Source organism: Tachysurus fulvidraco, chromosome 25 (assembly GCF_022655615.1).
Source record: "Tachysurus fulvidraco isolate hzauxx_2018 chromosome 25, HZAU_PFXX_2.0, whole genome shotgun sequence".
In the NCBI taxonomy this organism is placed as follows: Eukaryota; Metazoa; Chordata; class Actinopteri; order Siluriformes; family Bagridae; genus Tachysurus; species Tachysurus fulvidraco.
In genome coordinates, this window is record NC_062542.1 from 10,858,009 (window position 1) to 10,872,870 (window position 14,862).

At 35.7% G+C, this 14,862-nt stretch overlaps 1 protein-coding gene across 1 annotated transcript in view; it reads right to left on the minus strand.

The window, feature by feature from the left end:
- Positions 1-11,923, minus strand: part of ek1 (eph-like kinase 1) — a 76,747-nt gene extending 64,824 nt beyond the window's left edge. Inside the window, exons 1-2 of the mRNA XM_027177112.2 lie at positions 11,794-11,923; positions 49-113 (exon numbers count right to left, since the gene is read on the minus strand). Coding sequence (XP_027032913.2) covers positions 49-113; positions 11,794-11,887 — 159 coding nt within the window. The 5' untranslated portion in view covers positions 11,888-11,923. The remainder of the gene's footprint in view (positions 1-48; positions 114-11,793) is intronic.
- Positions 11,924-14,862: the final 2,939 nt, after the last annotated feature.

The following is a 14,862-nucleotide window of genomic DNA, read 5'->3' on the forward strand; positions in this document are numbered from 1 at the left end:
AAATATAGATTCCAGACAGGTAATACAGTAAGTAAGGAAACTACTTACCCCTTCTGATGGGTAGGCCTCCCATCCTAGATCTCCTGGAGCTGACATGGAGTCCAGAAGTGTAACTGAGAGAGAGAGAGAGAGAGAGAGAGAGAGAGAGAGAGAGAGAGAGAGAGAGAGAGAGAGAGAGAGAGAGAGAGAGAGAGAGAGAGATTAATTTTGATGTGCATATATGAAAGATGCTGACTCGGATCTTGCATTTCATTTGCATAAAACTTAAATCATAAATATTAGCTTTAATCCTTTATTAATACTTCTCTCCCAAAACATTTCCCTATAAATGGCAAAAAAAAAGGCCTGGTGCTTTTAACCCCTGATTTACCTATAAAGAGCACAGTGTTTAATATCTAACAATTACTGTGGCTTAGAAAAGGTCATTCATTAGGATGTAAAATAAAAGTGCTCAAGTTCTATTTATGTAAGTCAGACTGTCTCCCTGTAGCCTAAGCCCCGAACTTCCCATTCTGAGCTTTATCCCAAACCAATTACAGCCCAGGCAAGCAGAGCGATTAATTTTTAATCACATTCAAACCTCAAATGTTCCTCCTCTTTCATGCTGTGTGACAGCTTTTCATTCTCATTGCATACCTTATGGTGTTAAATTAAAAAATGTAGCATAATTCAAAAATTTGTGTCCAACCTCTAATTAAAAGGGAATTGTGTGTGTAAGCTTGGATGACACATAATTAAAATTCCTTATCCAATGCTTTGTGGGTTTATATCAGGTTAGGTATAATTATGGCTTTCATGCTATGGCAAATTTAATGTAAAGGAAAAAAAAACGTGCTTTTATTAATCACTACTTTTTATTAGTCTGGACTCAAGGGCTACCAGTGTATTACTCAGAGGACATTATTAAACATAGTACAATAGATGTATCCAGACAGGCTAATAGGTCTTAAAAGTATGAGCAATTTCATTCCAAGGTATATTTATAGTAATAAAGCATAAAAAATAACCTAGTGTCAGGACATGTGAAGATGTGCCATTTACACTGTCTGTAATATAATAAAATAATAATATGATAAAAGCACCAGAATTCGTCCTGCATAGATTGGAAATATAATGCTCACTAAAATAAGGAGGTCTACAGGGAGAAAAGAAACGCTTCAATTTTTTTTTTTTTATGTACTATTCTGACAGCAAATTGCCTGATGCCTGCAAAACAGCGTAGAGATGAAAACAGGTAGAGACACACACAGGGGGTGGGGTGAGGCGGGGGTGGGTGTCTGTGGTAGACAGACAGACAGATAGAGAGAGAGAAGGGAATAGGAGAAGAAGAGTGCTTCCAAGCGATTTGTTACAGATGTAGGATAGATTTACAGAAGGTATGAAAAGGTTTAATACTTTTTTACAGAACTACAACATGATTTTGATTCAGAAAAGTTAATGCAATCACATCGGATACTACAGTTATTCAGGACAACGCTGATCTTGACCTCTAGACTTCTCGAGTATGGATGTGAAAATGAAATTGGAACACAAACGTGATTACAACATAACACATATTTGTGTCACGGATACAACTTTATTACATTGCATAATGTCATACTCTTGCACAAATTACACTAGTTTAAAGTACAAATAAAAAAAGAAGACATGGTAAACCAAAACTCTTCTTTACCCTTTATTCCTGAATCTACTTCTGCTGTTTCTCCGTGATGAACTCTTTGGACGCCTGTTCATGGTCAGAGATCATGTTTAGCTAATTTAACCATTTAAACCATCATCAACAAGCAACTTCAGTGTGATTAGGAGCTACAGAGAAAGCTAAGCATTCATATGAATTAATAGTAAGCATTAATATACTGAACACCCTCACAGCCTCTTTAAAGTAACACACCTAGTGTGTACTTTAGTAGTGTTGTACATGTGATTATTATTATACAGTTAAGTGCCCATATTTATGGTCTCTCTGTAACTCTAGTGAAACTCTAGTTTCATTCAGAGTCTGGCTTTTTGCACATATGTGACATACGGCTTTGCCCAGGCAAAAGAATATACATTGGAGTCAGAGGAAGTGAGCTGTCAGGTGTGAATGGTGCAGTCCACAGGGAGACGATAGCTCACCGCGGGGCTAAAGAAAGCCTCCAACAGGAAACTGTCAACTGAGTTCCTAGACTTTTAAAATAGACCTAACATGAAGTAAAAGAAAAGAAAAGCGACTCAGGCAAGAACTGAAACTTTCCATGTTTCACTGAACAAGGAAAAGATTTAAAAAAAAAAAAGTTACTAAATTATGCTTATTTTAGCTTTGGCAAAGATACTGTAGATCCCTTACACTGTCACTTCTATATGTGAGTACTACAGCATTTAGTCAGTTTGTTCATTTTGCAGAAACTAGCAGATGAGTGAGAGCTAATGAGCCACATTATTTGCTGACAGGAAGTCATGACCTGCAGCAGTTTATCAGAGTAGAGTTAAGCTGAAGAGGCTTAGAGCTCCTGCACCACAGATATGGACATATCTGCTGATATGGTAGTCAGCAGTATTTTATCTCTGAGAAAGACCACCAAAGCTCCATGATAGGAGATATCCAGTACACAGATGTTCACTTGGATAAAAAGTACGTTTTAAAGACAACATGGTGCTAAATAAAGGTCCAAAAACAGGAAGTACCTGCTGTCTTACAGAAGGTGATGGATGATAAGTTTTATTTAAAATGTTCAAACAATACAAACTGCAAACAATCCTGTATTATTATGTTAACCATTTGTGGCAGCATTCAAATAATCAACTCTTCATTCATTCTATATGCACTACATCCAGATGAAGTTAGCGAGAAAATATAAAAGTAGCATATAATGTTGGGTCAGATATGCAGCTTGCATGGCATAACATACTGTAGGTAATACATTAGCATCTTATATCAAGGATCTATTAATAAACATTTTTTAATGAAGTAGATGATTTGTTAACAAAATAACTTACGTATATATATATTTTTTAAATTATAAACCAAATAACCCAAATAATCAGTGACCCATAAACTTAAAATTGAGGAAATATTTAAAAGTTAATCCAACAATGATGAACAATAACTAATATATTCATTAACATGTTGAATATTGTTATTTAACAAACTCAAAAATGAGGCTGAATAACAAGTTTAAATATTTATTCTAAAATGATTGGACAATTTTCAAAAGCAATTGCAAATTGTATTTGTAACTGTTTTCTGCTTGTTGGTGTGTAAATTGTGACATAATTCAAATCGAGTATTATCAAATCAAGCACTGTTTTCATATCAATATATCCATAGCAAGTACTAAGTTTGTTGTTTCACTTCCTCTCTGTCATGTGTGGAGTTGACCTAAAATTCTAAAAAAAAATCGCAATTCCAAAAATTGCAAAAGTGTTGGGATGGGAGTGTACTGTGGTGCACCTTTGAATTTGAAGTAATGGCAGTGACAATGGACTGCATTTCAGAGTGCTTTGTGGACAAGTTTCGTGAAGCAGAATGTGCTGAACACACACAACTGGTAATTGCTACTGCTAATTTGATATAGCGGGGTCTTAAATCGAAAGACACTGGAAATGCGATTACAAATGAACTGACATTTGTACATTTCTGTAAACACTGTACATTCCTGTAAACAAAAAGGAGAACGTTATACGTGATTTAGTTTTGAATTATGTCACTTTTTATGCAGCCACAGATAGAAAATGAAATTTTGAAAATTGCCTGGGAAAAGTTTATATTAATACAAGTTATCAACATGTGGAAACATTATGTAAATTAATTTGCGCTATTCTGTATGGATTTATTTATTTTTGTCATGAATTGAATAAAATATGAGTAAATTCAGGTATACCTAATGACAAACACTAGTTCATCCATGGAATCTTTGTTATTTTGTTTAACATCACTCACATGTATTAGTTCTGAAGAATTTTATAATGCAAATTAATAAATAATGTTTGTTAACGAAGCGCTAATGTAAAGTGTTATTGACAATACATTCCCACTAACCTCCTGTAGATTGCAGACTAATTGCAGCCAATTTTGCACCAGAAGTGATGCTCTATGAAACCGTTCATTTTACCCTCGACATTGCTTCACACATGGATCATTAACCTCTGGCTTTTATGGGATGTGGTATCCTAGTGGTTAAAAGTTCTGGACTACCAATCGGCCGTTTCTGAGTTCAGTGCCCCGGTGCTCCAAACTGCTGATGCTGGGCCCCTGAGCAAGGCCCTTAACCCTCAAATGCTGTGTTGTATAATATAAAAGTCACTCAGTATAAGAGTGTTTGTCAAATGCTGAAACTTCACTGCAGTGAAAAAACACAACTTATTAGCAATTCACTAAACCAGTACAAGGAAACTACTAGTGATTAAACAAATATTCTGTAAATAATACTCATGGATACTGAAATCATTTATTAAACAACTAGATAGAAGGCAGATGGAAGCCCAAACCAGTTTAACCTTAAGTGCTGTATGTATTATAATGTAAACATGGGGCCAGAAGAAGAACAAGTCATTTGGGACTGGTTTCTATCAATGCTCAGACTACCTTTGAAACAGGAAGCACTTCAACAAGTGAGTGAAGGAACAAAAAGGCGCAGAACCGCTTTCCAAATTAATAGTGTGTAATGTGTTTCACAGAATACTGACAGACTCCAGCTTGGAACAATGACTGATACAAATAGGCCTGTTAGATGGAGCGTGAGATGGTGACCTGTAGTCACACTCAGGAGGAGAGAGCACACTCTTGGGAAGCCTCATTAGAAAAACACACATCTTGCCCCACACCTGCCCCTGTTTGTGTGTGTGTCTCAGTGAGGGTTATTCCTGCTCTGGAAAGCTGATCATATACAGTATACAGTCTCATGAGAGATCTCAGCACAAGGCACTGTTACACACCTGTGAGGACACACACCGAGAGAGTGACATCATCATCTTCTGGATCTGAGTTTATATTGAGCTATTCTAAACTTTACAACTACGCAAAAGATATTTCAGGAAGCCTTTCAGACGAAGTCAATGCATTTCAGCAGGGATTTGTGTTTGTATCAGCGCAATAACAAGTGACAATATCATGACCTGCTCTTAATCTGTATTTCTTGGAGCGATGCAATGTAAGAAACTACCAGTTTTCATAGGTTGACAGAACCATGTGCAGTTCGACATCTACAAAATAACACTGCTTAAATAAACTCAATAAAGGTTTATCATTTCAAACACATCTCATTAAAAATACCATGGTAGCCAGTAACCAGACAATGAACATGCTAATAAAGCTAATCATGTCTAATTAGTTGGACTAACAAGGACTAAAAACAATTTTAAACAAATTAATAAGTTAATTAATGAATTGCAGGAAATTGTAGATGTGCAAAAGTACTAACAGCAATGTTTATAGCAACTAGTGCTATAATGATCGGATAGGAATAGAAAATATATTTAAAGTACACATTGTTTGCAGTATTTGCTATAGATAGGTATCATGTTCACTCATCTAACTTAAGGTTATAATTCAGAAACTCCCACCAGTAAAAGCCAATGAAAACACCACCTTTAAATTAAAATTCCTACTTGTCAATTAGGGCAGTCTTCTCAACTCCAAGCTCCTTCGCATCAAATCAACTTAAACGCCTGTTCAAAGCACCAGAAATAAACAAAACAACATTTCTTCTCTTTAATCAAGTTATACAAGTATTCCAAAAGCATTAGATCACTCAACATACAAATATGTTTGCTTGTAAAATGTAAAACATTGACCTTTACACTCTGTTGTTTGAAAAGGAAAATGTACACCATTTATCACAGTTTAAATTCTTTTAAGTCAACTGAAGACTATCATCTATTTTTCCCACATTGTCAAACATGCCAAGGTTGAAAATGCCGTAATTCTGACAGCTGAATTTCTACTCACTGGTAAGTCGAATGAACCATTATATTTCACATGAACTTACGTCTGAAGTGGTATTTCCACCTTTTTTTTTACTACAAAACTCAGTCCTCAGCAAAGTATTGCCTATTTTCCTTAGAGGACTTTATTTGTAATCAATGTAAAAAAATTCAAAACTGACAAAAAGTGACAACTGACTGTACATTAGAAGAGTTAAAAAATGTTCATAATGTGTGAATTGATTGGCAGGGTGGAGACATATGGAGAGAATACTGGAGTGTGGAGAGGATTAGGATTGCGAAGTAAGCTAACAGACACAGGAATTCCATTTCTCTCCCAGTTCTAATGAAATATCAACAAACCCAACTTGAGTCCTCCAAGAGATTTGAGCCCTGTGATTTAAGCCTACCCATGGTTCCTCTCTCCCTGAGTAGATGAAAGCTCACTTATAACTGAATACCTTCTATTACGTTTGTTATGGCTAATCCAATTTTTCATGGTACGTGTCCACTTCAGTGCTCTGCATTCTTTTTTCCATTTCAATAGAATGCAGTCACATTCAGACAGTGTATGATGGCAAAAGTCTAGTGTGCTTAGCCGGCCAGTCGAGGGCTTGACTCCAAAGCAATGTTGTTGAAACGCCTAATGACAGCAAGCATAAAAAAGCTGTGGGACTGCATTCAGCCACAAAGTACACAAGTAGACAGTGGGCACTTGTCCACCAAAGTGAACCAGAGAATCAGCTCTGATTAGGCTTCTATTTTAATGTGTGACTATCCATAAATATAAATGATATTATGTCTATTGCTAAGAAAAGGAAGGAGAGAAATCTGAATTTAAGGTGGTGTAATCAATGTCCTCTTTTAAGAAATCTTTACTAAATGTCAAATCATTATTTCAGCATGAAGTCCCACTGTAGCCGCAGCCAATCTAGCGTTATTTAACTTGATAAATTTTAAACCTTAAAAAAGTAAGTACCCGCCACAGAATTGAGCAGTGAATGCCATTCAAATAAAAAACTTAACAACATTCAGAATAAGTGGACTTTTTTTAGTCCCTGCATACCTCTACCCTGTGCATCATGACAGTGCCGCTCTCTACATCAAAATATTTCATATATTCTCAATGACTTTATGTGCAGCATAATGAATACCTGAATAGTGATTTCAGTGTTTGAATACAGGCTAGGTGTGTGAATATCTGTGCAAAAACCTGCTACAAATATTTCGATTAAGTCTCAGCAGCATGTCTTGCTTAACAAGGTTATTTATTTGTTTATCATTTGTCTTGGTCTGACAGAGATGGGCTTAAACTTTGGAGTTTAGAGAGGTAAGAGCAAGCAGAGACCATTGGAACTCATTTTTCTTTTTAGGACGGTGGCTTTTGATAAAATCGGCTTGGAGATCTGAAGCTCTTGCATCTTAATCAATACAGTACATCTGCTACATTAATCCTCTCGTGTGAATGCAGCTGCTCACAACAACTTCATAAGTAAACTTGAGCTTGTTCCAAGAGTAAAGATACACTATAAACTGCTTATGGCATGTTTCTTGTGAAAAGTGTGTTTTAGCGGTGTAGCAATGCTGTATGTCATTTTATTCAACATGAGGCTCTTGGTGCAATTGGTTGGTTGTATGTGAAGCATGTGTTTAGCCTTAGTCTAGCTGTAGCAAAGAGAAGTACTGAATCGTGGATGGGATTTGGTGAAGAGCAAATTAGGTGAAGAAAGAAAGAAAGAAAGAAAGAAAGAAAGAAAGAAAGAAAGAAAGAAAGAAAGAAAGAAAGAAAGAAAGAAAGAAAGAAAGAAAGAAAGAAGTTAGCATGTTTGCCTCGCACCGCCAGGGTTGGATTTCCACCTCTGCCTGTATTATGTCTTCTACAGTATGCTAAACATGTAGTGTTATTTGCCTGAGCGTTTTTAGCCAAACATATTAGCATTATTAGCAATTATAAAATTATATATATATATATATATATATATATATATATATATATATTGCATTATATTAAACTTTGTATAATGTTACATTGTATAATGTTACATTTTCTGTACTATATTTCTTATATTCTGTAAAGCTGCTTTGAGACATTGTCCATTGTTAAAAGCACTATACAAATAAATTTGAATTAAATTGAATTGTTTATGGTCTGATGTATGGCAGCACTTTGGCTTCTGGTATGTTATGATGCTCAGCAATGATTGAGCTGTGGACTAAAGTATTACAGTCTGATGTGTCATCCAAACATGTGTACATGTGTACACCTTCCTGTATCAGTCTCTAAAACCAGAATAAACCACTGAATAGGACATTCATATTCAGTAGTAGAGAATTCAGGATCAAAATCACATCTAGGGCTACAGAAAGCTGTGGGTCTGACATCATAACTGACTAACAGCAGGATAAGAGAAATCATGTGCTCCAGTTTAACTGAAATAAATGCATGATCAAAGTTTAATTTCCTAGTCTACATGGCTGAGAATATGATCATCAATGAAAGACCGAGTTGTAGGACTATGACCACAGATTGAGCCAATTAAGTGACTTCATTTCCACGCTTGAACAAAACCAACTGGTTCATGCTCCTCAAGATCTCAGATCAGAAAATCTCCAGCACGGGAGAAACAATGAGACCCAGACTTCCTTCACCATGGCCTCTGAACAGAGTATAAAAGAAGACTTTTTCTCATGCTAATTTCTCTGCCACAGTGCCAAGTAGAGAGAACAATGATCATGAAGCAGGCCTCTACAAACACAGTAGGACCACTTACCAAAAAGAGAGCTAATGAGAGCCAATGGGGAGGAATCTAAAGGTCTCCTGAAGATACAAGGGCCATGCCTCTATGTACAAGTTCAGTCATTTTCAAGTCAGCTTACACATGTCTAATTTCCATCTGTGTAGAATGTAGTATAGGTAAAGGATGCATTAAAATTGGAACAATGCTAAGATTACAATTTTAATTAGCATTAGCATTAAATTGGAATAATGCTAAAATTTTAATGCTAAGATCTTCTCGTACAGATATATAAAGTACAGTACTCTACTGAAGGTTTTGAGCTTTGACAATGATCATAAAACAATATAATAGTAAAAATAACAACTGAAGCCATTTGCTGAAAAAACAAAAAAACATTGGAAATAAAAAATGGAAATAGAAAACAATTTCCTGTGATTTTCTATATGTATTCCCACCAGACCTAAACTGGCCTCAGCATTCTTTAAACCTCCAGTTGCTGCACATTGTTGGATGGTCTTTAGTGTATTACAATATATTTTCCTTTGTCTTACTACAAAAATAATGGTTCCCTATCCACACTGTGTTCTACATTTTCATTCCTTGTCAATTTTTTTCTTCTTGTCCCTGAAGTAATAAATTTGGTGCCGGATGACTCTGCCAGACACTATACAAGTCTTGACTGGTTCTGTTTCTGTCCTATGAGGAAATGAACTTTAATATGCAGACAGTTTTTGAGAACTTCTTTTCCATATTCTGCCTGTACTTGTCCAGTTTCTCCAAATTTCTTTATAAAAATCTATAATTAATATATTTTAAGATAGATTGTACTTATTTGCTTTTAATTAATAATCTAAAATATGGATGCTATACTGAACATACTGAGGATGATTCGATAAATGAATGCTATACAGATACAGTATATAAATACTATAGTGCCTCTGGTTCAATTCATGTAAATCTCATATATATATATATATATATATATATATATATATATATATATATATATATATATATATATATATATATATATAGTGGGACAATAAGGCACATGGAAGGTGCACTGCCTCAATACTCTATATCTCTAATATTCAGTCACAGACCTATATCTAGTCACAATCTATATCTAACAGTCACAATTCTTCAGCTCTTGGTGTTGTACTTTAAGTAAGCTAATACATATATAAAAAAATAGGACTGTAATCAATTAGACAAAACATTAACACAAAAAAAATCCACAGAAGACAAGGCTCTGCTTTCTGCATTAACACACACGCGCGCACACACACACACACACACACACACACACACACACACACACACACACACACACACACACACACACACACACACACACACACACACACACACATACACATACACACACACACTTAAACACAAGACTTCCAGGGTACCACCTGCTGTATATAACAAGGACTGCAAGCGGCACAATGATTTTCTAATAAACCCAACTGAATCAACACTACATGCTGACAGGAATTACCACATGATTACAGGAAACTGGATTACAAAACGCAACAAAACAGCTTATTTATCATGTATGCTTATAGAAATCTCATGTTAACCCTTGACGTCATCATCATCATCATCATCATCATCATCATCATCATCATCATCATCATCACCATCATCATCATTATTATTATTATTATTATTATTATTATTATTATTATTATTATTATTATTTATACTTTACAATTAAGGTTTTTAGTATACTAGACGGGGGGGGGGGCATGGTGGCTTAGTGGGTAGCACGTTCGCCTCACACCTCCGCCTTGTGTGTGCGGAGTTTGCATGTTCTCGGGGGTTTCGTCCGGGTACTCCGGTTTCCTCCCCCGGTCCAAAGACATGTATGGTAGGTTAATTGGCATCTCTGGAAAATTGTCCATAGTGTGTGAGTGAATGATAGTGTGTGTGTGTGCCCTGCGATGGGTTGGCACTCCGTCTAGGGTGTATCCTGCCTTGATGCCCGATGACGCCTGAGATAGGCACAGGCTCCCCGTGACCCGAGGTAGTTCGGATAAAGCGGTAGAAAATGAGTGAGTGAGTGAGTGAGTATACTAGACTTAAAAAACACAAAACACTGTAAGTTGATTTTTTTTCTACACACAGCTTGACTCAAAATGTTTTATTCTTCTTGTACTACAGCAATTTGCCAAGGATTACAGTTTTCCGTTTTTAATGACTGCCACGTTTCTGCTGCCGAATGTCCACAAAACTTACATTATGACATCTATTTGCAGTTCATTCCTCACCAGCTTAATTTTATTCTCTTTCTTGAAGTTTTCTAAAGCTTAAAATAAAGCTTTGTTGATGTACTGTATATACAGGCAGACTCTTGTATATACAGACAAACTTAGTAAATGTTACAAAGTACTGACTCCTTAAGTACTGAAAAGTCTACTTATATGTGTACTTAAATGCCACAAGTTACTCCACTCGATTACATGCAAGTCATTGAGAATTAAAACGTCTTTAAAAGTGTTTTATCAATCATAAAAGTGTATTTATAATAACTTTCTGAAGTAATCTGAATAAATCAGCACCTACTGACTAATCATATTGAAGAATTAAACAGCTCTGTGGTACTACTATTAAATAAGTTAGCTGTACCATTCGGCAATGTTTAGAAACTGGAAATCCGTGATATTAAGATGTATAGTTGTCATACCACTGAGTCTCAGCAGCTTTCTAGTCTTGCGCATTAAATCTACTTTGCGCTCTTCAGTGCGCTCTTCTGGACCAATTTATCAGTCAAACCTCACATGCTATGTGTTTATTCGATTTTGATGTTACAGTCTAGTCTCACACACAAACACACAAGATACCATGTCATGAATTCTCTTTTTCCGTGACTTTGTACATGAATTATTGTGTTCCGCTTCTTATGCGTAAAGCAGCAGAACACATCTGGAAACCAACAATCACATCTGGAGCGCATACAGCCACTAAATGTTATAATACTATAGGATATAAACCAAGAAAATATTGTTTTTCATGCTTAGTTAACCTGCATATACGCTGCCGAGCTCCGTGGCATTATTTCCTATTGGATATTAGGAGAGACAGCAGTACAAAGCTGATGCGTAATAATAAAAACGTTGGATATAGAAACTGTTTTAAAGCTTACCTTCATTATCCGGATGGTTTCTCAGTGCTTCACAGTCTGGTAAAGTGTAAAGAACAAAAAGAAAAAGGGATGAGTAAATCCGACAGAGAGCCATCTTCAGGCTGCTCGCGCATCCCGGTGCGCAAACTTGGCTGTATGAAGCAACGAGAGAGCGCGAGCTGGAAGGAGGATCCGTTAAGGAGGGCGCCCTGTCAATCAGATTGAAATGGGCGGGGCTTGTGTAAGATGCTGAAAAGGCAAATTCGTTATTAAACGTCATCATCGACTGAGCAGTAGATGCACTATAATTAAACTCGGTTGCCTGAGGTGTTTTTTTGTTACTTTTCTGTCCTGTTTGTTAGAACATGTGAAAGAAAAAATAATAAGGTATAAGAAACTGTATAAACATGAGATATTTAATTGTGTTTTGTCTATGAAGTTATATACTATAGGCCATAAATTTAACCCTGTTTGTTGTTGCTATGCACTGAAGACATTTCGGTTTGAACTCAAAAGACAACCATGAAATATTAGTTTAAAATGTCAGTTTTCATTTCCTGATATTTATTATTCAGCTTTGGTGTCAGAACACCCAATTTTCAAGTGTTGGAACATTTTGTCTTAAAAAAAAAAACACTTCATATTTGGTTGCATATTTGGTCGCTTCCAATAACAAACACAGCGACTGTTTCTTTCTTAATTTGTGATGCTTTTGCTTGTATATCAGGTGAAATGCATTCTTAGTTGGGTTAAGGTCTGGCGATTGACTTAGCCAGTGTAAAACACGTTTTTTTACCTGATGAAATCCTTTGTTGTGTTGATGGTATGTTTTGGGTCGCTGGTGCATGATGATGTCAGTGGATTTTGGTACATTCACTCCTGTCCCATAAAGTTTTTTGGTGATGTGATTTACTGTTGTTTTAGGGGATTTTCTTTCCAGCCCTCCCCATGTTTCTGTCATCAACTGCTAATGTTTTCTTCGGCTGACCTGCTTGATTTTCTGGTTGTTAGTAAGACCAGTGGGTATACTTTTTCCCCTTGTTAACAACACATGCAATCTTTACAGGTATTTGGTAAGGTGAAACCAAGGTCTCAGTCAAGATTGGACATTCATAACTGATATACCATGATTGACATATGTATCATGGCACACCTGGGCATCAAGAAACACATTTCAGGCACCTAAATTACCTGAATAATGGGTGTGTTTAATACCTAGAGGAAATCTAGCAAAGCTAGTACTCCCAGACATCAGTTTTGATAGGTGGGAGGGAATCAGAAAACCCGGAGGACACCTGTGACCTGTGAGATGATTGATAATATTACATGATAATATTTGTATTTTAAAAATAATGCATAAACAAAGATACCATTAGTTCACAGCAAATAAATGTCATCTGCAAATGTAGAGGTTACGTGAACCTATAATTCACTTTGCAAATTGAAGTGAATATAGGGAAGAGTGACATTTGTGGGTCTGTCTTAAATTTTGACCTAAACATTACTTAAAATAATATATCCAAGATATCCAAAAGTCAACCATTTAAAAATCATGCTTTCCACTTATATATAAAATTCCCAAATGTTAATGATAACAACACTGATTTGTGGTAAAAATGTATACTAGGGTTTGATTAGCTATCATGTTATTAATTCCATTTCATTATAATATATTAATAAATATTAATTGGGTGATACTACACCCTAGTATGGCAGTGCAAGATATAGATGGGGGACATTAAAAAGAAAAAAAACATGTGTCTTTGCAAGATACTAAGCCACAATTTGCCATTCCATTAAAACCCCAACCAGTTGAACAGTCTTTGTGCCTTAAGCTCCTGTTATCCAGCCCCAATTATGAAACCTCTTTATCGACCCTTGTTATGTTTTCCATTTATTTATTGTGGTTTTGTTTTAGTTTGTTGGTGGAGGCCCTAGAGCATATTGCATTTGGAATTGATATAGCATGACTGGAGAAGGTGCAAGATTCTTTAATAAAATCAGGGGTTCTCAAATCTTTAGCATCCAGGCATCCCTTTAACTGGAAAATAAGACCCCATTCACACAGATTTGTTTTATAAATATTACTAGATTTCGCAAATATTAGGCTAATTATTTACATGTGTGTAATTATATTCTAGCTATTTTTTGAAGGATTTTATATCTGAACATTGATGGAGACACATTAGATACAGGCTGGCATTATTTTTAAGCCCATGTATTTTTCAGTTATTGAGGTTTGGATTAGACCATTCAAATAAAGTGAACTCTCAAAAAGCTAAAAATGATCTCAATAATGAATAACTATAACAATAATAATAAACATAAAAGCCAACATGCAACAATTCCAGCAGGCAACAAGCTGGTGTGGGGATGTGGCAGCCTAGTGGTTAAGGTGTTGGCTTACAGTACCAATTGGAAGGAAGGTTGAGAGTTTGATTCCCATGGCCACCAGTCTGCCACTGCTGGGCCCTTGAGCAAGGCCCTTAACCCTAAATTGCTCAGTTGTATAGCAAAAGATAAAATGTAAGTATAAGGTTGTCTGTTAAATGCTGGAGATGTAAATGTAGTGTATATTACAATATACTACATGTTCAGATTGTGAAAATAAATAAGGAGCAGTGGTTTGGGTGTTAGATAGGAGGAACAAAGAAAGTATTTAATCTTTATTAATGACATGGGTAACACTGATCGTAAGGAGGTATTAGCCCTAAATAAGCTGAGTTTATGAATGAAAGTATGTCTGTATTATATCGTTATGTGTGTCATACTATTAAATACCATTAACTTATCCAATGTATAGATACTGTATAGTGTCATGTACAGTATATACACAAAATGTACTCATAAATGTGTCAAAAACTGTTAACTGAGACTGTTTCATTATAATTCTAAGTAGCTAAGAAGTGTTTGTTTTGGGTTATTTGTTAAGGTAAGGTAGGGAAAGTGCAAGCAAATAATGTAATGTTTTCCATATGAATAGGATGTTGTAGCATAATAGGTGTAACTTAGGTTATTCATTGGCCATTTGCCATGTTACCTACATGACTAAATATATCTGATAGTATTTAAGGGGTTAATATCAGCTTA